We start from the raw sequence: 27,994 nt of genomic DNA, 5'->3' as shown, positions 1-27,994 counted from the left end.
CAGTATTGCCAGCCTTTTGTTAAAAGCATTATTTTTGTTGCCATAGATGGAAAGATTATTTTTGGCTATTTTTGGAGCCAGAGAGAGACACACAGAGAGAGAGAGAGAGAGTATTTTGGTAGTAGAAAGTTGAGTGCCAGTAGAATATTTGTAATGTTTATTTTTAGGGTAAAGGTTAGTTATGCCAGTTATAATGTGAATCCCTAATAATTAGCTACCCAAAATATGAAATAATTAATGCATTAATTAAACAAGTGATTTCTTATCCACATTAATGGGGCATTGGTTAGAAAATCGCTTTAAAAAAACTGGTCTCTTCACCTATCAAAAAATTATTGGTTAGACCTAGTAGACCGCCATCTGCAAGTACATTATGACTATAGAGGTGCCTAAATTTTATTGTGATATCATGTGACACTGGATTTTAATTCATGCATATATTTCAAGGAATAACCTATTTGTTTATGGACAGTGGTACTATCATAGACGCAGTAAGTTCCCAACTTACACACATTTGTAGCAATCAGCTTACTACCACACTACTGATATTTGTTAATTTCTAGAGAATCCTTAAATTGGTCCAAATTTATCAAAATAACCCCTATCAAAATCACCATATCTGCTACTTCGCAATCTCCCTCCCACTCACTCTTTTCCCAGGTAATCCTGTCGCTACCAGAAAATTATCCCTTGTCATCCCTTATGAATAGTCAAATAACTAGTATTTTGACCCATGCATTGCACGGGTTTATATAGGAGGGAGGAAGAAATATAGCCAAATACAACATTATTATCCATTTCTTTCATATTCTCCCCTTCCTGCCACTTTTTTTACCTCTCAACCTCCTCTCTCCTCAATATTCCCCCTATTCTCTACTGCTATCTTTTTCACTTTTTGAATCTAACTTTCTCGCATCCCTATAACCTTTTTTCGTTTCTTCATTTCCTACCCAATTTTCTTGTATCCCTACAATCCTTTCTCGTTTCATCAAATCCTATTTTCTCTTTGCTCTATCTCGCTCCCACCTGATTACCCTATCTCTTACTAAATTTTACAGCCCACTTGTCTTCTATTCTACTATTATTTTCATTCATTTATAAATGTAAATGGTAACCTATTTACTTGGCTCACCTATTAACGAATGAGTTTGCATATGTAATTTAATTGGATTCAAATAGGTGACCAAATTAACCCATTAATTAGTGGGTATGAAATTGACAGATTTGGATCACTTATTTTGACTTAATTAAATTAGACGTAGATTCAAACTCAATCATTAGTGGGTAAATCTAAATTACTCTAATAATTATATTCTAAATTTTGCAAAGATGTATTCATCATTTTTTCTCTTCTTTAATTTCTATTATTTTATTTTTTAAAATTTATCCTACTTTCTCCATTCCTTTCATAAAAGTTTAATAAATTTCGTAAATGTTAATTGATTGTTTGCATTAATACCTAAATTATTTTTAGATTGTCGTAAAGTGATAAAATTTGAAACTCAATATGATGACCGTTTTAGGCTACTCTAAGTATTTTTTTTTTGTTTTTTCTCTTTCTTTAGGTAAAAATTGATTTATTAACTTGATATGTTGATATGATTTACTATTTTGTTGCTAAACAAAATGTGGATGAAAAAGTAAATAAAATTTAGTAGTGGGCTGTGAATGGGTGATTGGATAATCCAAACTCACATAAAACTATATTCATTGATGACTCGACTATTTTGAACCATTTACTAAGTAGGAATATATAGGTTAATCTAATTATAACTTGCCAAACTCACATGAATCATCTAATTTAATAACTCTCCCCTAATTTTTACCTTCTCTAACCCTACAGTCCTATCTTTCTAATCCTTTCACTATTTAGAATTCATCATCTCACTTTTTAAGTGTTTTTGGACTTATAAAAAGTTAGAATTATTTTTCCAAGTTGATGCCTCAGTTTTAAGTGTTTTTAATCAAATAAAAAGCTAGAATTGCAATCATCGAGAAAAAGTAAACTTCGGATGTAAATTTGGTGAAATACAATCTTTTTATCAAAATTTTACTAAAATACCACCAAAAGCAACCTTCTAGATACACATTTATTAATTTAAAATTCATACATAAATTTTTCTTTACATGCACTTTTTGGTGTACATGTGCTAAATGAAAAGTCATCTAGATGCTTGCACGATATTAATATTGAGTTTATTCTAAGTGCAAATAAAATGTCATAATTGTTATTTACATACTCCAATTTAATGTTAGAGTATAATTTTAACATTCAAATTTTAAAACTTTAAAAAAACAAACCTACTGAATAAAATCCAACATCAAAATCTATAAATATTATAAAAAGCAAACCTATTAAAGTGTCCTAAGCTTGTTGAATACAAAGAAAAAGAATAAGTTGAAGACTGCAAGAAAATTGATTTAGTAATTGTAACATAAATTATTAAAAAATAGGAGCAATTGTACCTAGAAGGAAAGCGATAAAGAAATAATTGGGTGAATAACTAAAAAAGAGGACTAATTACATTATCTCGAGGATTTGGCTAGATAAATTAATCCTCTTTAATGAAGGAATAAAAGGGCCTAAAGTGATAAAGATATAATAGGGTGAATAATTTTAAAATGAGACTAATCAATTATCCTTGAGAATTTTGGCTTGACAGATATATTTTATTTAATTAAGGAGTAAAAAGGACTTAAAGTATAAATAACCAACTATAAACGGTTTATGAAGGAGATAGTGGAAAAGTTTTAAATTTTAAATTTGACTAGTGATAGGATTAATTATAACTCACTATTTTAAAGTTTTTAATTAGATTTTATGTATTAAAATAAATATAAAAATCTAGAAAAAAGAATGAGAAGTTTAGAAGTCATTGAGAGGGTCTGTGACAATCCCACCTCTCTTTAGGGCGAGCGGACTGCCTGTCCAAATCTCGCCGGGGCTCAGTCGAATAAAGAACTAGTAACTCAAGATAACTAATGAATATCTCCAAAGAAAGGAGTACAAACCCTAAGGGAGATATAATCGTCACGCCAACTTTCCAAATTTAGAATATAAGGCTAAAAGTCAAACTTACTACTCCATACTTAAATTACATAATATACGTCGAACTTACAGTTTACGCTTACAAGAGTCAAAATAAAGGTTTTCAAAACAAAAGATTACAATCCAAAGTACAAGTTCAAGACAAAAGTTAAACTATAAAAGTTTTCGACCATAGGTCCATCCCCGATCTGTTAAGGAAAACAAAAGAAATGAGGTGAGCTAACACTCAGTGAGGTTCCAAATAAACACGTAAGCACATAACCAATTAAAGGCGTAATTCAAGTATTCAGATATTTCACATAGACAGTTAACAGACAGTGGAACACTCACCTGTCAAGCAATGCAGTGATCAAACGTCAAGTCCTTTGGTTACGATCATCTCCGTTTGCCAATCCTAGGGCAACGAGTGAAATCGTTAACAATCTAGGTTCATTTCCAACCCAAATGTGCGTTTATTAGGTGACCAAGTGAGTGGTTAAATCTACTAAATTCACCATGCAAGTTAGGTCAAAAAATGTAGTAAAAGTTCATGAGAAAACAAGTTTGACAAGTGCAAGAAAGTTGGGCAAAAGAAAATTTTAATTCAAGCTCAAAGTCTTTTTCGCGGGTAAAACAGTCACGCCCCCGCAGTCTCGGGAAAACGGCCATAACTCACTGTAGGAAGGTCAAAATCAGGTGCTGTTAGCGGCGTTGGAAACTAGACTCAAAGGGCTTTCTAACAGTACCAAATTCACACTCTGGTTAGTCTCCTATCAATACCATTAGTTCAGGAAAGTTGGCTGATTTTCAGGTTCTGATCAGCCCTAAAACCCTAGCAAAGTTACATTAGTTCTTGATGCTAACTTCACTTGTTTTGGCTCAAATTCATCCGATTCAACCTCCTAAAATTCATATACAGGGGATCATGTTATCTAATACCATTGGAGCTCAAAATGCAACACACATAATGATCAAGCGAACCAAAACAGTCTAGCCAACAACAACAACCAAAACAGTCCACTAGTTGTCCAAAACCACCACTTTAATTGCTTCATTTCCATCTCAACTCACACATAAACTTAACCAATGTTTAGCCATTTTTCTTAGGCTTAATTAGGGTGCAAATGAACCATAAAATCAAGGAGAAACCTCCCCTTCCAAAACCGGTCAGCCAAGGGAAAAGAAAACAGTCCACTAGTTCACTTGTTTCACCAACTTTCATCCTTTCATGAAGACTAACTTAAACATCATACCAAGTGTTATCCTTAACTCAAAAAGGATCCAAAACATGTTAATACATCAAATAAACCATAAACAAAGCTTTAAAAATTAATCGAATACATGGTAGGCTAACCAACCAACCCAACTACCACTCAATTAGTTCAAGAAATTTAACCACAAGTAACATCCATACAACTTCTAGTTTACCCTCAAAGTTTTAAATATTTGATATAACACCATAAAACCAAGGATTAAGGATCATATACCTCTCTTGTAAGAAGCTTGAGTCATCCAAAACAACCACCAAACCAAAAGCTTCAAGCTTGAAAATCACACACTAGGGTTGGAAGTAGTTCACTTACTAACTCAAGTCCTTCACTTTTGATTTTTCTCTCAAGATCAAACTAGGTTTAGAAAGCATGAAAATGGAGTTTTCTCTCCTTCTCTTGGAAGCTAAGAGGGCCGGCCAAAGTAAAGAAAAAATGGAGCCAAGAATGGTTTAAAATTTCTCTAATTTCTTTGGTCAAAGGTTGGATGGCTAAGGTTTGACCACTTGTCTCAATCTTGTCCATTCTCTCCCTAATCTTTGTCAAATCATGTTTCTATTCTCCAAATGTTTCCATTGTCTTACTAACACCCCTAAACTATCATATAAAGTCCCAACCACAAATAAAAGAATATTTGGTCATTGATCGAGTATGTGGTGAAATAAAATAATACCAAGTAAAGGAAATGTTTTAATTCAAGTAAAAGGTAATGAAATGCAATACAAGGGAAATGTTATAATGCAAGTAGAATGCAATGCAAGGACACATTTTAAGTGATTTAATCATAAGGCAAGGCAAGTGATTTAGGAAAAATTTTGTTTTTAAGTGAGGGTTCTCACAGGGTCTCTGCTAAAAACCCTCTCTGCAATACATATAGATATTCATGATTCAAATATCCCTCTTCTTTTGCTCCCTATCCATCTCAACCCTTGCTTGATCTGCCTCATCCCTTACTTGCCCCCATCTACTGCCTCCCTATTCCAGATTTATTTTTCAAGCGTTTTTTTTTCATTTCTTCCTTAGTTGTAATTATCTCTATAATTTTTCTTTGGCATCTTCAATTAAATATTCTTTCTATTTCTTTTTTTTTTTGGTCTTCTATTCAAAAAAGAAGAATAAGAATGTTTGGATTGGAGACAAGTCAAGTTCGTCATTGAAAGATTAAAATGGTAGGTGCTATTGGATAGAAAGGGGAGTGAGGAGAAAAAGATATTTGACAAACTAGTTTGGAAAAAGAATAGGCAGAGAGAAGAAGATACTAAATTTTCTATTTTCCTACATTTAACTGGACAAATCAGTTGCCCTTTTTCCATCAAAATATATAGAAATCTATGGTTAGAATGTGTCCATAAGTTACTTTAAGTTACGGATTGTGACACTCATATTATCCTCATATTATCCGTTTGTTTATCTAATGAATGGTCATGATAGTTTTTTGCATCTAAATCTTTAAGTGTTTTAAAAAATTATTTTTTAATAGGGAAAAAGTGGAGAGGGAATAAGGGATTTGAACCAAGATCTCTAATTTCTAGAGTCTCAACCATAGCCATTAGATCAAGACTTTCTAAATTTTAAAAAATATTTAACTTGAAACAAGATATTGCCAATGAGAAGTTTAATATTTTTTATTAGAATTTTTTTTTATAAAATTTAGATAAACAAATAAATGCATTGAATATATATTTTTGTTATTATATACATTTATTCTATTATTAATATTCAATTACTCCATATTTATCGACTAAAGGGGAGTCAAGATATTACTATAAAATAATAGATGTGTAACGTATTGTATAAGACTAACAACTCAATTACTCTATATTGTTAAAGGAATTTTATAATGGATGCCATTAAGAAACAACCTGTTTAATGAATGGACTAACTATTTCATATTTTGGAAAGTTACTTTTAAGGGATTCACATGATAAATGTCATATCTAACCTTTTTCCTAAAAGTAAACCTATTAAACTTAGCACATATGATTTGTTTAATGAAGAGAATTAGAATATCATCTATGATTTGCTTGTTTTGTCATTTTTATTGAATTTATTATTTATACTTCTACAAGTCTTACAAATCTATTATTCTATGCCTTCTTCCAAAATAAATTATATTTTCCTTTCAATTTGTCGTTCTATGGGAGATAAAAAGTTCCATCTTTTTTTCGGCAAAGTTGTTATGGTTTTGTTTTGGTTTGGTTTAGAATTTGGGAACCAACTATCTCTTTGTAGTTTAAAAAATTTTAAAGGTATAACAATAAATCACTTTAGGAACCGTTATAGGATCATACATCTTTTAGAAAAAAAATAGCAAAAAATTAGCCACACTTTTGTTCTTAGTTTTACAAAAAAAAAAAAGAATTATTAGATTTTTGAACTTACGTTGGAAAAAAAGATGATAACTAAACAAAAAAAGGAAAAGAAAAAGGAAGAGAAGAATTTGAAGCACAAATAGCCATAGAACCTTCACTCCACCAACTTGTTAGTTTATTTGAAATGGTCTTTCTTTTTCATCTATAAAATTCTTTTCTTACTTAAGTTTTTCAAAATTAAACATATCAACTCTTAAATGCTAAAATTCATAAATTGTGGTAACTTTTTCCGCATTAAGGCATAAGTTTCCAAAATTAAAAATATCACTTTTTAAATACTAAAATTCATAAATTATAGTAACTTTATCCACATCAAGGCACCTGCCATATTGACTCTTAAAAAGCAAAATTTAATGGACTTATGAAAGTTTTTTTTTGGAAGATAAAGTTTTCAAAAGAGAGATTGCTTTTGATTGGCTAGATTCAAAAAAATTAACCCAATTAGATCCCATTAATCCTGTTCGATTAGTTATGCCACATAATAGATGGACATGATGTAATTGAAAAACTTGCTTTTATATACCCTTTTATATATAATGCCGAGTGCAAGGTTTGGTGTTAAAAAATCTGGTTATTATTTGTTTTTCCTATTTTGCCCCTGCATGATAGAGCACTGTGCAAAAATCTCAACTTCTACACCCCATGTTTAGGCAATTACTATGTGACCATCTTAACTTCCATATCCCCAAATTTAGGCAACTGCTGCTTCCCTATTCTACTTATCCCAGTTTTCCAGGACTGCCATCTTCAATTTAAAAAAAAAAAATTTCCAACATCACAAGCCGGTTTCATATTCCAACATATGTATGGTACTTTGTTTTGATTACCTTTCATTTTGCATACTATAATAGTACATGCTAACTGGTGGATGTTAACTTGAGGATGTTTTGTTTAATTGTGGGATAGTGCTAGCTTTCTACAATCTTAATAACCTTTACTTCACAGCGAATTCCCTTTTGTGCTTTTTTTTTTCATTTTTTTTGAAGATGTACTGTTGAGTTGAGTAGCGTGTGTGTGCATATTTCTTGAATCATTGATTTTAAAGAATTATCCATTAAAAAAATGTACTCCCTCCGCTTCATTGTTATTGTCATATTTTCATTTTATTGATGTCCCAAAATAAGGGTTATCATTTTAAATTTTACATGTGCTTTCCAATCTTGCCATTTAAAAAAATAACTTTTTAAAATTTCAATACACATATATCAAGAGAATATTTTGAATTCAAATGATACATATGTAAATTTATCAATGCTACCTTATTTACATATAATGATTATCATGCCTCCATAAAAAGTTGGATTTCAAAAAACAACTCTAATATTGGGATGAAAGGAGTATATAGTAGGATAAACACGACTCGGAGCGTGACTTAGCCAATAATATAGATCATGTGATTAGCCATCGAAGGCATATGCATGCCTTGCTACTATAGACTCGTTTAACAATTGTGGGGAGGTTACCAAAAATAAAGAAAAAATGTATGAAAGCACAGGGTCCGAATTCCCGACGTTAGACTAAAGCCGAGTCTAAGCTACAGATGCCAAATGCCAACAAGTGTTGCATGGTTGCCAAGTGTCTCACTGGAGGCAAAACACTTTCGTCAGTAGTGCAGCCCTCAGCTCACCTCTCGCTTGCTTCACGTCAATGTATACGCCTTCAGTTTAATCTCCAAATACAGAGAAACCGAACACCAATGACAAGTATCTCTCGTCCCTTTATCTGGTAAGAGGAGAAAGTGAAAAGCCTCTGCAAGACTATGGAGAAGAAGCATCTCTCTTCCATTGTCAACGATGTCATTCTTCGCTGTGCCCAGTATATCTCTTCCTCTGTCTCTCTCCCTCTGTGATCTCTTGTTTGTTATGTTAGAAGATTGGCTATTTTTCATATGATTTTCATTTTACATTTAGAAAATAATATAAATTTGTTTTTGTTTCTACATGGAAATTAGGATGTCCCTGTAATATGCTTTTTTTTTGTAATAAAAAAAGGGTTGCCATTGCCCAAATGGTTAGGGAATTTTTATTTTTTTTTTAGGTATGCTCAAGAATAAGAACAAAAGTATACCAAGTGATTGCTTTCTTGAGTGGCTGAGAAATAATATGCAGGGATAGTAGACTCTTTCATTTTGTAGCAATGAAGGATGAGTCCAATTAATTCTTTGACACTGCTAGATGAACTTGTTTCTTGAGTACTGATATTACCATTTTTTCTTTGCACTAATTGGTTTCAAATATAATATATTTTCGTAGCAGTTATCTTTTTGTTTCTATCCATTGTGATGATTTCCTTAGTTTTGGTCTGGAAGTGTAGCAAAGGGCAGGACAATAGGATTTCTAGTTGTCATGGAGTCTTAGTTAATAAATCGGCTATTTGAATATAATGGATACATTATAACTATCTCAGATATCAGATATGGCTGTCTCATTGGAGGGGTTATTCAAACTGTTGGAAACCATTCACAGCCTTTTCTTTGCACCTGTCTATGGTTTAGTGCGCTAGATTAAGGATTTTATTTCATCAACATCGTGCTTGATTCTGTGAAATCAGAACGATGCAGCAAGAAATTGTACAAACTTGGTTTTATGTTCATATTGAACTTGAGTAGGGTAAAGAGGCATATGAAACCTCTTTTGAACTTGCTAGTACTATCCAAAAATTCCATAGAAATGGAAGAAGAGATGTTTTCAAAGAACTTCATTTTAAAACATAAAAAAAAAAATTTATCCAGACACAAATGCATCTATTAGTTTACCAATCTAAATTATTATGTAAGATGCACGAATATTGTTACAGTTTTTTTGTCACACCTATCCAATATCCCATGTGTCATATCTTATTCCTCACTTTAATCCTTTACTCTTACCCAATTTTTTAGTTTCTCCTGAGAATTCTTTACCATTTGTATAGCATATGCAGGAATGAGAGTGTTTCCTGTTTGATAGCTCTAGTAATAGGCTCAATATTGTAGCTCCTTTGGAAAGGGAAGATTGCTTTGCAAAATTTGCAAATTTTAAACCGACACTTTGCTTTCCTTTAACATAAAGTACACAAACGTATGTGGAGTGCATTCTCCTTTGGTTGCCTATAGTTCTTTTTGAATGAAACATTTACTCGAGTTAGACTTGAGGAACTATGAGTTCCACACAAAGCTGACATAAAAAGGACTTACAAGCATATAAATAATTTCAGAGAGCTGGACACTTCAGTTGATGCATTGATAAAAGAATTTGAGTCAGGATTGGATCCAATATTGCATGGATATTCAAGGAAACTGGTGGAGTATTGCTGCTCAAAAGCGCTTAAAAACTTGTGCAATAGTATGCATGAAAGAGTTAGTGATGGCTCCTTTAGTCGGTTCACATTTGATATGATGCTTGCTTGGGAGATGCCAAACTCAACCGATGAAGAGTCATACATGGTGGGTGTCTTTTCTTTGCATTCAGATACAACCATCCTCTATGTGCTTAAAAACCTAATTAGCTGGAATGTCCATGCTTGAACTCATTTTAATTAAGTAGGATAGAGTTTCAATCACAAAGTGTGTTTCTGAAAAATATTAGATATCTATCAACTCTCATTTAAAAAATGACATGTTTGAGATGTTGGATGTGAAACTAAGTTGACGTCTTACACTGAGGACAATTAGAACTATGTCTTCATAAATGCACATGAGAAATATGAGTTTAGATTTGCTGGTGGATATCAGAATTGCTAAGAAAAATTACTTTTGTATATTTTAACAACTGGAAGTTGTGATTCATATAAGAGATTTACAAGTTATTTCACAAAGCAGATAAATTCATCATGTTCAGGTCTCCAACTCATAACCATCTGTGTCCGGTCCTATCTCCAGGATTAGTTATTAACTGATGGTGAAGTCTTTTTGTTTGATTCAATCATGGAGAATGTGATATCTGGTAATCTTCTTATGAGGATCACCAAGATGGAAGAGTTTGTTTGGAGCAGAACAGAGGGAATGAAAATGACAGATATAGAAGATAGAGTATCAAAACTAATGCTGCAATCTCACGTCAACCAATCCTCTTTGAAATCTTCTTCTACTTTCCAAGACATAACTAAGTCTTGAAAAAGAAAAAGATTTTTATTAAGTCTTCTCTTTTTTTTTTTTTTGGTTTAAACCCAAGTAAACAATAAATGATCTTTCATGTCACAAATTAATCTTCAAACACAAAATTTTGCTTCTGTTCATGCAGTAAAGCTTTTATGGAACATTTGATTGCAATTCAACTTCTTCATAACAAAATGACGGTATTATAAAATTTCGAATTGTATTACCAAACAACAATGTCTTGAATTAAATATTTAAAACTTCCATTTCTAAATATGGGAGGTATGCTGTTGCTTAAACATCTATGTACCTGATCTTCATGTGATTTTATTTTACAGGAGTGTGTGGCCAAAGAAAGACAGGACAGGAAAGTGTATGCAAAAACTAATCCAGAACAAGATGAAACATCCCTTTTCTATTCAGATATTATGCCACTTCTTGTAAGTGATCTCTGGTTCCTGTCTTTTTATTGCAGATTGTGGAAGTTCAGTAAAACAACAGTAGTTCTTGAAACTATAGTTCCTGATACATTAAGTCAGAATATTAATGAGAAAGTGGTGCTTTGATGGAAATAAAAAGTCCATTTTGTATCCCCAGTTAGGCTAAAAGTTGCCGACATTTGTTGGTTAATGATTCTAATTTATTTCATTTGTTGTAATTGACAGCTATGTTTGTTGACAGGTTGATCACACAGCAAGTGCTGGTGAAGATGCCTTTGTGTGGCTTGCAGCACTTGTTCCTCTTGTCGCTGATGTTGTAAATGCGAGATTTACCTTTGTGACTCTTACTGCCTCTACAGGATATGAACTTCATTTTCCTGCTTATGATAAATTCATAAAAGAAATTGACAAGTAATCATTCTTGTAACAACTTCTCTGCTATTACATAGATTATTGACCATATTTTGTGTAAATCAGATTTTTACAAGGAAGATTCTTTAGATGCACAAAGAGGTGTTAATTTTCTGATTATTAAACATATATGTTGATTTTCTGGTAATTTATGTTTGGGCTTAGCTGGACATGGTTAGTGAACATATTGGACTCAACCGTTAGTTTCTGGATGAAATGCAGTTAATCAGGACTGTCCTTAATCTGCAATCAAACTTCTGAACGGCATGCAAGTAAAGCCTATACCATTAACTGATACCTCACTAAGTATATACTGCAGTGTGATGTCCTTGCATCTCTGTTACATTCAATTTAGTGATGCCCCTTTTTGGTTAAACTTTTTGGTCCCCGATATGGAAAAATAACTTGCATTGGACTTGCTCTGAAATATATCCCTGCACACTATGACTTGCCATTTTGGAGTCTTCAGGACATCTAGCACGGGACTATTCATAGTTAAAATGTATAATCCCTTCTATTTAATTTCTTGCAATTTATTACTAGTTTCATTGGCATCTCTCTCTCAAATATACATTTTCCTGTGTTCTTATTTCAACAACTTATCTTCCCATCATCACTTAAATACTTTCCTAGATGCATAAAGCACTTGCAAAATCAAGCAACACCAGTAGGCGTGGAGCTGGCAGACGATGAGTTTATATTGCATGTTGAGGGAACTGCAAGCACACACAGAGTAGTGCGCCACATTGGAGGCACAAGTTGGCCTGGTTTGTTTTAAATATGTTTATGACCCTTTTCTCACTGACATTATGATTGCTTTGTTTAATGGTTTCTTGTACTTTGCAGGGAGGCTGATGCTGACAAACTATGCCCTCTACTTTGAGGCATCTGGAGTCATGACTTATGAAGATGCACTTAAAATTGATCTTTCCAAGAACATGAATCAAAGCATAAAACCAACAGCCACTGGTCCATGGGGTGCTCCTCTGTTTGACAAGGCTATATTATATGAGTCCTCAGAGTTGTGAGTATAAATATTGTGTAACTTCCATATTCTTGATTAAGCTTTTCTCATATAATATATCTGTGCATATGGCTTAGTTGAGATTCTGGTCTGGGAGAAGGAAGGTGTGGGAATGGTAAATTCAGTAGCAACTGCTTCTAGTTTTCTGGAAACCTCTAAAAAGAGGATATTGGGGGAGGTGTAGGTATTCAGTAGGAGCTGCTTCAAGTTTTTTGTAAAACCTCTATAAAATGGAGGCTTGTGGAAACCAGGGGCCTTTTAGTTAGTGAAACATTAGTCTATTTTTTGGATATATGTCGTATCGGCTGCTCAACAGAATAATTGACCTATTCATTTATTCATTCATATGAAATTAAAATTCATGAAGTTACAGATGACTGCTGGTTGCTTAACCATAAAATGAACTTCAAATACCAATTTTGCAGTAGACATTGTTCAGTATTCAGTAACTTCATGAATCTGCAGGGAAGAGAGCATAATCCTAGAGTTTCCAGAGATGACAAGCTCAACTAGACGTGATCATTGGCTTGCCCTAGTGAAGGAGGTTATGTCATTGCATCACTTTCTGCAGAAGTTCAATGTGGAATCATATGTAGAAGCATGGGAGATGCATGCAAGGAGCATATTGGGGATTATAAGGCTCCATGCTGCGAGAGAATTGCTTAGAATGTCACCACCAATTCCCAAAAACTTCTTAATCTTTACCTTGTGCGAGGAATTGCCAAAGGGAGATTATGTCCTACAAGAGCTTGCTGCAAGTCTGAAGAAGTTAAATACTGAGCATCCATGCAGTGGTAGCACTATCCTTAGGAACTTGAATGTATCCCAACCATGTGTTCCTTGTCCGGACATGAACGAAATAAGTGAAACTGTGCAAACTGAAAAACTATCCTCGTTGGAGAGCACTATAAATCAAGCAAGAGAGGAAGCAAGAGATATGGACATGGCCAGAGCAACTGTAGAGGAATTGAAAGAGGAAGGGGTCAGCTCTACTGCTCAGGTTCTTCTGGTAAGTAAAAAGAGGATTGTATCCTTCTTGATTTACATGAGAGTGCTTTCTATCTTGGAAGCAGAATGCCTAATTAGCAGATACAGGGGAGACCAGTGAATTTATAGGGAAAATTTTCCAAATCTGCTAATAATTCCACATAGAAAAGCTTTATAGGCAACTTGGAAATATTGTGGTGTTGTGTGATCAAAAGAAATGGAAACATTTTTGTGCAATATGAGGAGCAAATGTGGGTAGCGTATTAAAATAAACTGCTCAGCACATCTCTTAGTAATAGCATTCCCTTGTATCTAACTTATCACCTAGATATCTGCATTTCCTTTGATATTACAGAGGTTAGTTGATCAAATTATCTAAATAAAATGTCCCAGGAGATTCCAACTAACATTATGAATGGATGGCACCAAATTCAACAAGTACACATCTTAAAATGCAATTTCCCAGTGATTCTTCAAGTTCATCAATTGAAATATTCAAAATGGTGCTTTTTTTTTTTGGCAGGGACTTCTCACGCCACTTAAAAAGATGCTCCCTTGGTTTCAAGGGATCGTTACATGGGAAAGACCTGCAGCTAACATTGTTCTCATTGTCTTGGTGGTACTAGTAATTTACAAGTGAGTTCCTCAGATCTTTCCTCACTTTATCATTTTGAAACCAACAAATCTAATTCCATGTGGTCATTCCCATCATTTGACTCCAACCATTTTACAATGCAGAGAGTGGGTAGGAAAGGCACTAGCAGCATTCTTATTGTGGATGGTGGCCGGTATGTTCTTAATAAGGCATCGGAGGAGGATTCCAAGCAACTATGAGAAAATTGTGATTTGCACTGCATCTGACCAATCCACAATGGAAAACATTGTATCAGCACAACAGGGACTGCGAACTGTACATGAGGTGATGCAGCAGATGAATATAGCAATTCTAAAGCTTTACACAATACTAACTGCAAGATCTCCTAAGGTGAGTTCTCGTCTCTTCAGAAAAATTTAGCAGAGACCGATAAATGCTGGGAAACATTTCTTGCCATAGGTATTGTAGCTTGGTAGTTGGATATTTCAAATAGCTGGGGGCTACGGCTCCCAAAGGACCAAATGGAGTAAATCATACTACCAAAACAAAAAAGAAAATGTGCACCCCACTGACACAGAAAACTTTAAAGAAAAAAAAAAGAGGGGAAGAAGGAGAAAATAAAGATTTCCGCATTTACAACAATATACGTGTTGTAGTTATTTTGTTGCTGTGGCTGGAACGTGCATGTGCAATTTTAGATGTCTTAGCCATAGCACATTTCCTCTTAATTGGAAGTGTTATAATTTTGAATCTGTTTCTAGGTTTTATTTATCTGATTCTGTACTACTAGTTCATTAATGTATTTTTATTCCTTATAATTACAGCACACGGATATGGTGATGATAGTATTAGCCGGAACCGCCATTGTACTTGCAGTGCTTCCCTTCAAATATATCCTTATCACTTTGACAATCTACAGCTTCTTAATCAGCTCAAAGCTGACAAAGCATATACAAAGTGATCAAGGTAATCGAAGACTAAAGGAATGGTGGGAATCTATTCCAGTTCCCCCAGTTGAAGTTACAGACAAAGCTACAGAATGTTCAACATGATATGGGAAGGTGAATAATCAGGTTCAGTAACGGGTCCATTACTTGCTTTACATTCTCTTTGTTTGCATTCTTGTTTTCATTCTTCTTAATTAGTTCCTTTTGGCTGACATTAGTTAACTCTGTCATGCTATGTTCAAGTTGGTGACCATTGCTCTTCAGCTTTCCTAATCAAGATTGCGACTGAACAAGCAGCAAATTTGATGAGGCTGTAAATATGCTGAATAAAATCTCTCTCTCTCTCTCTCTCTCTCTCTGTGCAAGTGCTAATGTAGCATTCATCCTGTAGTCCCAGTGGTTCTGAGATTGGACGGGTAGGGGGAAAGGATGTCTCTAATTCTTCCCAAAACCGAGTAGGTGTTACATTATTCTAGTGCATTCTGTTTGGAGGAAAGTAATAGCAGCAAAAGCTTTAGTATAGCAACCACAACTCTGCCAATGATCACTCGAAATATTAAATAGTTGTAATGCTGTTCACAAGAAATATTGATCGTTGTAATACCAAAAGCAAAACGCTTGATAACTGTTGCCTAAACTACCAGCAAGATTTGCCTAAGCCAAAATATTTCCCATCAATTTCATTTACTCTAAGGTATAGTTGAGCAATCAATTGATTCTTTATGTTTTGAACATAGACAGGGCATTAACCACATGATAAAAAGCAGCTTAGATCCATGTAAATCAGCTTATAGGCGAAGATTAATAGGGCTGTCAATTCAAGCTGCCGGCAGTGACCAGTTTGGCCAAAGGTCAACTCTAGTTCAATGGTCTAATACATTGAGCTTACGGCTGATTTGAATACATCGAGCTAGAGCTAATCTCGGATACGTCGAGCTAAAGCTAATCCTGAATGCCTGTATTCGGCTCCAGAGCTCATTGACCTCTTTGAACCTGTATGTTTGTGATATTATTAAAATGTCTTTGCCTCTTGAATAAATTAGATCTTTTTGCTTCTCTAGACTTGAATAGCATGTGTGCAATTTTTGTGTCACCCTATTTATGTAAAAGGCAATAAAGCTTGTAAAGTAAAAATTTAAAAGGTAAAAAATGTTAAACAAAATCCTTACAAACTCCCGATTTCCATACCGTAACATTGCAGCAATGGCACATCTGTAGAAACCCATTGCACCAATGGTAGATCTAGAACACGAGAAATGCTTCACCAGCCCTATCAAAGCAGCCTTGTTCCAAGTTTCTACTTCTGCCCTCAGCCCTTAACAGGGGCCTTTACCACCTCTGGTTGCCCCCTCCTCATATTTTGTCCCCATTGACCAAAATCTCTGCAGCCATCTAGATTGGGAGCACACTCCTAGACGCCAATTTGTCCTACTTGGATTTCTCCATAAACGTCCAAATCATCTCCTTCTCCAACCTTGTTGCCCGAAAAAAGATCATAATTGATGCCAACTTTACAATTGTTTCATGTTCACTTTTATATATATCATATTTTTTGTGTTCACTAGCATTATTTGAAATATTTTGGTTGTACCTCTGAACAAATCAGGTAGAAGATCAATGAAACCTTTCAATGAATTTGCATATCTTCAATCTTTATGACTCGAGCTTGAGATTAATTTTTTTAGTTTGGCTGAGTAGAAAAAGTGTTTGATGATATCCCTAAAACAAATGATCTCGCATTTCTTCAATCTTCTTAGGCTCGAGCATTTTTTTTTTCCCACAACGATCACAGTTTGTATAATCTATTCTAACCTAATTTAAGGGAAAGGAAGGGAAAAGCCACAAATAGGGGCTGATGGGAAGCATGGATTAAACCCTTGACCTCCTACTTCCACCAAGACTTAAAAGAGGTCTTTGTGAGCAACATTGAGCTCCAGAGTTGGCTTCATAGGCTCGAGCTTGAGATGGACATTTTCAGCTCAAGCATACACGTGCCAAATTCAAGCTCCTTAGGACTAGCATTGAGCTCAGGGCCTATTTTTGGGGACTCATAGAGCTCAAGAGACATTATTTTCAAATAAGTTGAGCTCAAATAGTGCACTATTAAAGTTTGATTCTTTTGTTCACACATCTAATTCCACCGTAACCTCAGCATAAAACGTTACCAGCTGGGAACCAGTGGAGTATCATTAAAGTTTAAAATGAGTGAAGCCTAAGTTCTTTATCAGCTCTGGTTAAACATCATAGGAAAGACAGCCTAGAGGTAAATAATATCATCCACAACTGTTACAGCACACTATAGAGAGGGAAAAAAAAAAACAAAAAAAGACCACCTCCCTAGACATCAATTGGGGATTGTAATGATTCCATAAATACTACCTGCTGAATCTAACGTCAGTCAGTCACTGTTTGGCAACAGGACTAGCTTGTCTGTGCATGAGAGAACTAGCCCAAGAGACCAGAGAGCAGAATTGGGAGCAAGCCATAGTTATGTCTTGTGTTCTGTTCAAGTAGAGTTCCACTTGAGAAAGACCGAAATTGTGTTGTTATCTATGTTGGTTGACAAGGTCTTCTCAGTTTCCTCTTGCCTTCTCCAAGTCTGGTAAATCTGCAAGATGGAGTCAGATAATAAACAAGACAAGAGGGTTGCAGATTCTACACATAATATGATTAGAATCTGGTCAGGTATTAGCATGATTAGTAACAAAATTTCAAGACTGAAAGACTCCAGACGCAGTTGCAGCCTATAGAGGGAAAACTACCAAGAAAAGTAACAAAATTATCAAGGGAACAAAAGGACAAATCATGTTTCTTCTGATAGACAACAGGGTACTCGTAACAAGAATCCAGATGTTTCCTAGTAACTGCTAAGAAGCCATCAGAATTGAATACAGGTTCTACCGCTATGGAAAATGAAATGGGCAAAATCAGGTAACACAGTGGATTTTGCAATATTAGTAGCAGAAAATCATTAAGAAAAGGAACAATATAAAAAAAGGTTCAAAGAGATTATCTATCCCCAAGGCCATAGCATCATCCAAAACCATTTTGATACAGCTGTCAGATCCAATACCCACCGCTTAATCAAGTACAAGTCCCACCTCCAATCCATCCTCAGCCCTTGCTGCAAACCATTCTACACCTCCCACCAGACAGCCCAAGAAATATTCTTCCGCATCCAATATGGATCCCATTCAAACCCCAAATTGAATCTCCCCAACTCCAACAAGTATCTCCTTTTAGGCACTAAAGCCCACCCAATTCCATATATCCCCTTCATTTCCCAGTTCTATCCACCACCATCAAATCCTACCCCTTGCTTCATCAAATACAATACCTTCACCTGAAGTAAACCTTCCCAGCTGGTAAGTTGTATTTACACGTTTGCAATCTGACAATGCCTTTAAGGGAGTGCATGTCCATTTTTCTTTCCTTGCATAAATATCCAGCATGCATGTGTTTCAGGGTGCAATGGGGAAGCTATGTAGACAACGTGAGAGGAAAATGGCACTTGCACGTATATGCTCACTAATATTTGAGGCTTAGATTTTAAGTTTGTCCTTTATCAACGAAGTGTTTGCGTGTAGTCTACTTTCTTTGAAAATGAATGGCTTTTAAAGTCTATCCATCTGCAAGCATGCGGATGTCCACATGCTTTGCAGAAGGGCATCTTCTGCAGTGTTTGAACTATCTTTTTTTTTTTTTTTAAAGGTATTAGACATGACATTGAGGGTGGCACCAAGATTTTTTCTCTGTAGACTCTCCAGTCAAAAGATTTGAGTAAATCTCAATGAGGGACTCAAAATGTATTTAATGAAAAGTAAAATCAGGAGCATATTTCTCAGCAACAGTCTCGTGCTCATAAAATTCAGCATAACATTCATAGATCACACCAGACAGTGATTGGCCATTTCCCAGTAAAGGCTCCCCAGAATAAGAACTCCTGCATCATTGCATCTAAGAGCAAGCGCAAGGCCAAGATTTTGTTTGGCTTGGCAGATATGGAGCATTTCATCCCCGAGAGCACCTCATAAGCATATTTATTATTCACCCACATCAAAAGCAGGAAGCAAAAGTCAAAATTCACATGTAAGTAGGAGACTTTAGGTGTTTCATGTCCTCATTAAAGATGTAATCGAACAATTTCACAAGACAATTTTCTTTAAGTTTATTTCAGGAAAAAACATTCACCAGGAACTGTCAATCAAACTATTTGAAACCTTTTTATCAGATATTCTCTTACTCCATATACAAGTGTTTCATCCATACATGGCATCTGCTGTTTGATGTTGATCATTACATGCTCCTCTTATTCAATTGACCAATAAACTATGTGCTCGTCTGAACTTATATTCTTGCACGTAGACACATCTAAAAACTTATCCTTAGCAAGTCATACTACTACAGGAGCTTAGACGTTCTAACTGCAGCCCAAGTTACAGGCACATCTACATCTATCATGTGTATGCCAACAGAAATAAAATAGTCAGAGTTCTTTGAAACATTTGATTTCAGTAACAAAAAAAAAAAAAAAGCAAGAAAGAGAGAGGGACAGAGATTGGGGGAAAAAAATAACAGTTATAAGGATATCCAAATGCCGTAAAATTCAACTGGGAAAAGATGAGCAAAATTCTGTGCCTATGTCAAACTTATGATGTAACTCAATAACTATGCAACTTTAGCAAGCAAAATCCCAAAAAGAGGTCCCACTAAAAGTATGATACTTTTACAATAAAAGAGAGATAGAGTGCGGCAAAAGCACTACTTGCATTTAAATTTGAGAATTAGGAGGCTCTAATCATGTAAAATTCCAGGCTTGCTTTTGTCTATGAGCAAATTTATTCAGCATGAGGTATTTTATGAAAGGAAAATGGGAACTTACAAAGCATTCCTTCATCATCGCTGCTACCATCTTCACCAGTATGCTGCATAACAACAAAATAAGTGTTATAGTAAATTACAAATGACTATTTGTCTTCTGCCAAAAGTACTTGAGGATAAGGGGGATGTTTCAACTACCACAACATCGTCGTCATCAGATCCCAAGTCTGCAGCAATGAAAACATAAGATTTTCAGTTCGAAATAGGCAACCCCCAAGAATCAACTCAAAAAAGTCACCAAGGAACAACTAAACTCTTGTTCTCAAATCCATAATTAGCATATAAGATAAAAAAATCTATCTTATGTACATCAGCTTCACATAAGCAGGGAAGATAATGCCACATAATCAGCAGCAACATATAACTAGCCTTTGGTAGGGTTCAGGAGATTGTTTATAAATAGGGCCTGCGTTAAACTACTTGTACATCTCCTTTATGCTAACAATCTATAAGCAGAATATGTATAACTAACTTTAAAAAAAAAAAATTAGAAGCCATATTGCGGCACTTATTCCCCAAATATTTGGATATTCCATACAAATGTGATAAAATTCATGGCAAGACCAATGACACAGTTCCTACTCTATCAAATTGACATTTGACATCCAATGTTGTTTTTGAGATCATCTAGTTGAAGCAACTTAAGTTCACCAGCAGTGAAGTGCTGACAACGTCTCTTGGTCAAACACATTGTGAAAGGCAGGCAAGTTTTTCTTCAAAATAAAACAGTAAAGCGAGTTTCAGGTACAACATATCCAACATTATCCATGAAAGATTTCACATAATATGAAAAAGAGTGGCACCACTTATTTACGGGATATAAGCAACATTGTTTGAACCACACAAAATGAATAGCATCACTTGTCATTCACCCACGGATAAGGAGAAAGATAATAAAGATACGAGTAGCATGTTCTGCAGCATACTAATGAAATTCAGTTTGAAAAGCAGAATAAAAGCCAGCAGACTTGTCGCTACAGACGTATTCCCATGATATTGTAGGTGTCAAGCATCTCTACTCATTCACCAGGCACACAAACTTCTACCTTGAGGTTTTAAATTGAAACTTGCAGAAAGCAAAATTGGCTGAGCAATCATATCTAATTCAGTGACAATTAGAATGTCTTCAAGAAAACTCCTGCATGTTTAAAATACGTCCTGCATGTTTAAAATACGCGTCTTTCCAGCCACCGCCGCTTTTCCACAACAGGACCACCCTCCAAATAGACAACAGTACAATAACTTGGTGCAAAGGTACTAAGTTCATTTACTCAAAGCTAAATACCTAATAATATTCCTTCATTCCTTGTGACATGCTTTCATGCATTTACAAGCTGGAACTAGACTTTTGTTTCAAGTTACACAATAGCCACTTTTACCAGGTTTGCATACTAAAAACTAGATACTCGTACCCTTCAACCAAGCATCTTGACTATAAATTTTTGAGAATTTAAAAAGAAACTTTAACCTCATTCCTCCCCAAATTCACCAGTTTTTGCTCTGTAACTACTTGGCAAAATATTACAGGTATTAAGTTACAGACCACCTCCAATTAAACTAAGAGATTCCAAAACTTTCCACATAACAAGGAATGATGGCACTTCTTATCTATTTCAACAATGAACTAGTGACATTTTTTATAACCATACACGGAAAAAATGAATGAAGACAAGAAAAAAAACTCCTTAGATTGCTCTTGTTCAGATAGTTAACAACAGAATAATGTGTAAGAAAATGAAGCAGTAAAAAGAAAATAATAGTAAACTTAAGGGAGAGAGTGGGTGCTCTTCAAAGAGACCATGGGACATAGGAAAGAGAACATCTCCACTCCCCAGAGTTCATACAGCTGAAAGTGCAGGAAAAAGAATCTTATTTTTCTCCTTTTTCCTTTCTTTTTTCCCCTTACAAAATCAGGAGTTTCATGGTTCAAATTTTCAGCACATAGGAATACTTTTACAATCCAAACGAGGTAGGCAGACACAATGGCTAGTTGAAAAGGTATTAGAAAATTGAACAAGAAATGTAAGTAAACAGAGCAGATTTAAGAAAGTAGCAATCAGGGAAGTCATTTTGCTTTGAACTAGTACTCAAAATGGTGTGCAAACGAGATGGAAAATGACAAGCAGCTACTTAACAACAACTTGCTGCCAGTAAAGTTAGCCACCCAAGGAGCAATTCAATAGGTCAAAAATCTAGGAAGCATAATCAAAAGAACAAAAAGCTGAAGCAAAATAGAGAGAAAGAAAAGGCTAGTTTTTAAAATGTCTAATTCAGTACAGAAAACTGTATCTCAACATCTGGGAAGTAAACAAATACAAAGAATATAACGTGGATTTTAATACACAGCTTAAAAAAAGGAAACAAGCTGGAAAATCAAATAGAGAAAAAAAGCTTACTGTACAATACGCTTACTGTACAACAAGCTGGAAAATCAAATAGAGAAGCAATAAGCTTACTGTACAATACTCACCTCTTCCCCATGAAAAAGTTGGAAAAAAAATGAAGAACAAGAGCAATGAAAACACACAACATTTGAACAAGGTGAACATCAGAATAGAAGACCATGCTTCACCAGATTGTTTCACAAATTACAAAGAATGACTTGATGGATACGCATTATGCAAGAAAATTCTACGGGATTAATTTACTATTTATTATTATGAGGAGTAGACACATCAGATAAATTAAGAGCATTAAAGCAAAGAAAACGCAACACTCCATTCACATAACCCATAACATGTGATTTACTAGAAAAGATATAAAAGAATCCATCACTTAAAGTTCATGAGAAATCATCACAAGATGCAAAAGCTTTATAACAATAACAGGCAGGTAAAAAACTTACAGTCACTTGACTCTTCATCATCCTCATCACACCACTTGTTCCAATCAACCTTAAGATGTGGAGCAGGCTTTTCTTCAGACTTCAACAGTCTCTTCCACCAAACTTTCTTCTCTTTCTGAATTGAACATATTATGTTTCTTAAGCCAATCTTCGTTTTACATCCCTGCAATAGAAGTGATGTCAAATCTCACAGGTAAAATGAGAAGACAGTTTCAAGATATGAAAATACCAGAGAGTCCAGAATTTCGTGAAGAGACACGACTAGCGGAACATAGTAAGCTACTCATTAAGTGTGTTGCACATAGTCATCTCTATACGCCAAATTTAGATAAGATTTTTATAAGAGTATTGCCCGAAAGGGTAAAAAATTTGAAGTCTCAACTATTGTATCATTGGCCAATGACTTACAAAACAGCTTTGGATTAGACGCATTACATGGTGTTACACTGAGGTTCTTCAAGATATTAACCTCGAATATAAACTGCGGACTTCACAATCACTATAAAATGTATCTGACATGAAAAACAAATTCTAACGATACAAGGTAAAAGTCCAAAAATATTACATAGCGGGTCAAATAACTCATATCACAAAGAAAGATGTAAAACAGCACTTTTAATCATCATACAAACGAGCTATGTGCCAACAAAAATCAGTAAAAGCAAGGAATCACCCATTAGAAAGAAAGAAAGGAAAGGAAAAGGGGTAACCCGCTAAATCTTAAACTGAATCCATAAAGTTAAATCTACCCCAAAAAAATGCAGCCCCATGGAAGTTACATTGTACCATATTGCAACTAGCAACCACCACTTGACACTCCCATAAAAGTTGTAAAGGAAAAGTAATTCAACAGGCGATGCTTGATTTGCAGCATACGTGCAAAAACAATTGTCTAGTAATTCAATCACTTCAAATTCTTAAAAAAAAAATTGAGAGAGAGAGAGAGAGAGAGAGAGAGTCTGATACTAAACCTCAGGGACAATGTTTGCATAGAGTTGGAGAGTGAAACTGAAGGACTGGCCATCAACTCCAACGGCAGAGAAACTGAAAAGGCCATCAATCTCACACTTTACAGAAACGTCTCTGGCATCTGGCAAAGCAATCGTCAAGTAAACTTTATCAGAACGCTGTGCCCAAAGAACCTCTGGCTGTCTGCTTCTGCAAATGCAAAATTTTCAAGGGCTTAAGAAAACGATATTAACATGGACGAGGGGAAAAAAAGAAAAGAAAATGAAGAAGGGAAAGGAAAGCCGCAACGCACCCCATTCTCTGAAGAAGAAATTGTAGCTTCTGATTATGGAAATTTTCCAGGATGTGCAGATTGAAGAAGTACTATTAGCACCGGGTTTTATTGGGTGCATCTTCGGTATCAGGTCGGTCCGGACATCTTTACATACGTATAACAATGTTTTTGAAAATCGGACCGGACCGGCCGGGTTCGCACGTTTGAACCGCGAACCGGCCATGCACCGGTCCGATTCTATGTTAGGGTTGAACATGTTCGAAAACCGATCAAAAACCGGTCCAACCGTCGAAACCGGATTGAACCGGTTTTTTCCGGTTTTCGTCTTTTTTTTTTGTTTTGTAAAATGTAGCTTTCAAGATTCGAACTCATGACCTTTGTAATAGAAGACCAATATAATAACCATTGAACTATCACATCTTATTAATTTTTTTTATAACTTATTTATATAAAACAAACACTCATATTTCTTTTTTTCATTTTTCTTACAAAATCTCATTTTCTCATGGCTCTTTCTTTTTAATTTTCAACTCTCTCTCTCTCTCTATCCTCTTTTCTTTTGTCACTCCCTTTTTAATCAAACATCTTTATTTTTAATTTATTGATATTTTCTTACATCTTTTAATTTAATTTTTGTCCATTAAATTAAAAAGTTAAAAAAGAATTATTTTTTTAACCCAAATTATTTAATGCCACAACCACTTACTTTTATCTCATTTTTTGTTTCTTATCAAGTTTGCATTTCTAATTTCGATTCTCTTGACTTCTTTCGAACTCCAAACTTTCTTTTTTAAATTGCAATCTCTAAATCCCAAAACGTAAATTAAAATTTAAGTTCACAATGTCTAAATTCTCATAGACGTGAATTTTGTATAATTTCAAAATATTGTGATATTTTTGGGTTGGATTTAAGATTTTTTGGTAGATATAATTGAAATTGAGATGAAATTTATTTGTTTTAACTTATAATTCAAAAATAAATAATTTATTTTTAAAAATCCAAGTTGTTCAAAAATAGTAAACTTTTCATCATGTAAAGTATTAAATTAGTCCATTACATGTCTTATTTTGTGCATATATATATTTATATAAATTATTTTTAAAAAAATTCATTGAACCAAGGTTGAATCGGTCCGACCGGTTGAACCTTGACCCTTTCATTTCACCGGTTCAATTAACGGTCCGATTTTTAAAACATTGACGTATAACGCTGAGCAAATTCCCTGAATAGTCCTTCAACTTTTTCTATAAACCACTTTTAGTCCTCCATCTTAAGTTTGGGACATAATGATCCTCTAACAAAAATTTTTAATCCAAATCGATTCCTATGCACCAAAGCAGCCATTATCATACAAATTTCACGACCACCGGACAATAAAAGGAAGGGGATATTGGTCTGTTCACTGGAGCTAACCTTTGACTGGATGAAAAAAATCAACATAAACAACAGAAAAATGCTAAAAAGTGGCAAAAGAAGATCAAAACCTTTGACTTGAGAGACTCGTTAGAGAAAATGTCCGAATCCTAGAACAAGAACAGGCCAACAAAGTTCCTCCTTGAAGACCAAATCTAGCAGTACAGGGAACAAGAATACTCAACTTTGGTGATAATCGACTCCACGAGCAGGAGGATTGGCCACGCGAAGGATTTGTTAGAGAATATCGAGAAAAAATGGAAGATTGTGGAGCAATGAATCATGATGAATTGTCACAATACAGTAAGCAAATCTTGACATGGGTTGTTTATTTAAGAAGTCATATGTATATATATGTGCTCTAACTGTTTCTTTGTGTAGTGTAACTAATACAGAAGACAGAAAGAGACCAAACTCCTTACCAGAAGGGATGAAGATGGAGAACACCCCTTGATGATGAAGGAGGAAATGTTATTGCTAACAAGATAGGGAAAAGAGATTTATGATGAAAATGAAATTGTTCAGACCCAGATGATCTTCCTCTTTCCACCACTGGCCTTTTATGCATGCAGAGTCGGTGATAGGAGAGTTAGTTATAACTAACTCCACCGCCTTTCCATATCTGTGCTATGCACGTGACTAATATGTAACCGACTTCCTACTTGTGCACTACATTCATTATTTCTGTTGGTGCTTACCTGAATGCAAATAAGAAAAGCAAATACAAAAATACAAAGTCTGATTATTACAAAAATATAAAGGCTGATTATTTGTGCATGTATCAGATGCTCCCCCCTGAAAAAGTCCTTGTCCTCAAGGACTAAAAGTAGGGAACTTCTGCTTGAATTCATGCAAGAATTCCCACTAGCATCTTCTGGAAATGAGTTACTCCATTGGACTAAAACCTGAGTGATTGCCTGATTTCCCCGCTTAGCTATTTGCCTATCCAAAATGGCTACTGGTTTGAGCAATAGGTGGCCTTGATCAGTGGTAGCGGATGGTAAATGAGGTGTGGCAGGAAGAGAGCCCACTTTCTTTTTTAATAATGAGACATGAAAAGTTGGATGAATTCGTGCATGGTCAGGAAGTTGCAACTTGTAAGTTACTTTCCCCACTCGTTCTATGACTGGAAAAGGTCCAAAATACCTTGGAGCAATGTTGTTTGTAAGGGTGCAATTTGACGTAAACCAGATTCCCAACTGCAAATTCTCTATCAGTTCTATGCCCATTAGCAATTTGCTTCATGTGATGTTGAGCTTTCTGAAGATTATGCATAAGGATATGTAGTACATTTTCCCTTGCAGCCAAGCTCCTATCCACGACCTCAACCACAGAAGAACTAGGAAAATAGGGAACGTGAACAGGAGGTGGTTGCCCATAGACCACCTAAAATGGAATGATTTTTGTGGCTGAATGAAAGTTCGTGTTGTACTAGAATTCAGCCAAGGGTAGCCAGGAATACCATGTTCACGGCTGCTCGCTAGTCATGCATCGCAGATATCCTTCCAAACATCTATTCACCACTTCTATTTGACCATCTGACTAAGGATGATAGGAACTAGAAAATTGCAGTTGGACCTTCAATAGCTTGAACAGCTCTTTCCAGAATTGGCTGAGGAATATGGAGTCCCTATCACTTACAATGGTCTGAGGAAGGCCATGTAATTGAAAAACATGATCCATGAAAGACTGAGCAATCTCCAGTGCTGTATAGGGGTGAGATAAAGGGCAAAAATGTGCATATTTGCTCAACCGATCCACAACTACCATATTGACTTGTTTTCAGGGAAGCCCTTCAAAGAAATCCATAGAGATATCTATCCATCCTGTTCAGGTATAGGCAAAGGCTGCAAGAGACCTGGATAAGTTGCCAAATCAGATTTATGTCTTTGACAAACATCGCAAGCAGCAATAAAATTATAAACATCTTTGTGCATGTGTTTCCAATAGAAAGTGCCTTTCAGTTTGTGATAAGTCACCAGAACTCCAGAGTGTCCTCCAAAAGAACTAGTGTGCCAGAACTTTATTAACTTGTCCTTGAGCACCATGTCGACTCCCACTACCAGTTTCCCATTCCTTCTCAACATCTGGTTGTCCCAACTATAGTGTTTGACCTTGGAAGTGTCACCCGAGAGTAGCTGTTGAATGATTTCCTATACCTTAGGATCTGATTGCCATGATTGTTGTATCTCAGACAGCATATCAGTGGTAATACCATGGAGAGACCAAGAAGTGACTGGCTCATGAGGCTACCTGGATAAAGCATCAGCAGTGACATTTTCAGTACCCTTTTTGAACTGCACTTCATAATCATACCCCATCAACTTTGACAACCACTTTTGCTGACTTAGTGTTGAGATTTTTTGATCCATCAAATATTTAAGGCTCTGATGATCAGTTTTGATGACAAAATGCCCTCCTAATAGATATGGTCTCCATTTCTGCACTGCATTAACGGTGGCCAACA

General features: G+C 35.1%; 2 protein-coding genes across 7 annotated transcripts; one reads left to right on the top strand and one right to left on the bottom strand.

Annotated features, from left to right (window-relative positions):
- Window positions 1–8,301: 8,301 nt before the first annotated feature.
- LOC113735750 (uncharacterized) lies at window positions 8,302–15,781 on the top strand. Of its 6 annotated transcripts, none has more exons than XM_072083341.1 (11): window positions 8,302–8,483; window positions 9,861–10,089; window positions 11,079–11,180; window positions 11,422–11,591; window positions 12,225–12,358; window positions 12,438–12,615; window positions 13,081–13,624; window positions 14,126–14,238; window positions 14,341–14,587; window positions 15,022–15,270; window positions 15,388–15,781. In XM_072083341.1, exons 1-10 carry the CDS (start codon window positions 8,428–8,430, stop codon window positions 15,247–15,249), a joined length of 2,001 nt encoding a protein of 666 aa, XP_071939442.1. In that variant the 5' UTR covers window positions 8,302–8,427; the 3' UTR covers window positions 15,250–15,270; window positions 15,388–15,781. The 6 variants fall into 6 exon arrangements, with proteins under 6 accessions (XP_071939442.1, XP_071939443.1, XP_071939444.1 ...); XM_072083342.1 differs by having other exon boundaries at window positions 15,363–15,769; XM_072083343.1 differs by having other exon boundaries at window positions 15,022–15,258; window positions 15,363–15,670.
- A 1,702-nt stretch (window positions 15,782–17,483) lies between these two features.
- On the bottom strand, window positions 17,484–24,263 carry LOC113708624 (co-chaperone protein p23-2-like). Its single transcript, XM_072083347.1, has 6 exons — window positions 24,132–24,263; window positions 23,842–24,028; window positions 22,871–23,033; window positions 20,164–20,192; window positions 20,027–20,069; window positions 17,484–17,752 (listed from the first exon to the last, which is right to left on the bottom strand). The coding sequence occupies exons 1-6, from the start codon at window positions 24,134–24,136 to the stop codon at window positions 17,718–17,720; spliced, it is 462 nt and encodes a 153-aa protein (XP_071939448.1). The 5' UTR covers window positions 24,137–24,263; the 3' UTR covers window positions 17,484–17,717.
- Between the last annotated feature and the right edge of the window lie 3,731 nt (window positions 24,264–27,994).

Source organism: Coffea arabica, chromosome 3e (genome assembly GCF_036785885.1).
Source record: "Coffea arabica cultivar ET-39 chromosome 3e, Coffea Arabica ET-39 HiFi, whole genome shotgun sequence".
Lineage (NCBI taxonomy): Eukaryota > Viridiplantae > Streptophyta > Magnoliopsida > Gentianales > Rubiaceae > Coffea > Coffea arabica.
This window is presented reverse-complemented; position numbering and strand designations above follow the sequence as displayed.

Coding starts and splice junctions, on each gene's coding strand:
- LOC113735750 (XM_072083341.1), top strand. CDS start 8,428: ATGGAGAAGAAGCATCTCTCTTCCATTGTCAACGATGTCATTCTTCGC. Junction 11,592..12,224: donor TTCATAAAAGAAATTGACAA/GTAATCATTCTT, acceptor ATACTTTCCTAG/ATGCATAAAGCACTTGCAAA. Junction 12,359..12,437: donor TGGAGGCACAAGTTGGCCTG/GTTTGTTTTAAA, acceptor TGTACTTTGCAG/GGAGGCTGATGCTGACAAAC.
- LOC113708624 (XM_072083347.1), bottom strand. Junction 20,193..22,870: donor TGATGAAGAGTCAAGTGACT/GTAAGTTTTTTA, acceptor TCATTGCTGCAG/ACTTGGGATCTGATGACGAC. Junction 17,753..20,026: donor CGATGATGAAGGAATGCTTT/GTAAGTTCCCAT, acceptor TCCATCTTGCAG/ATTTACCAGACTTGGAGAAG.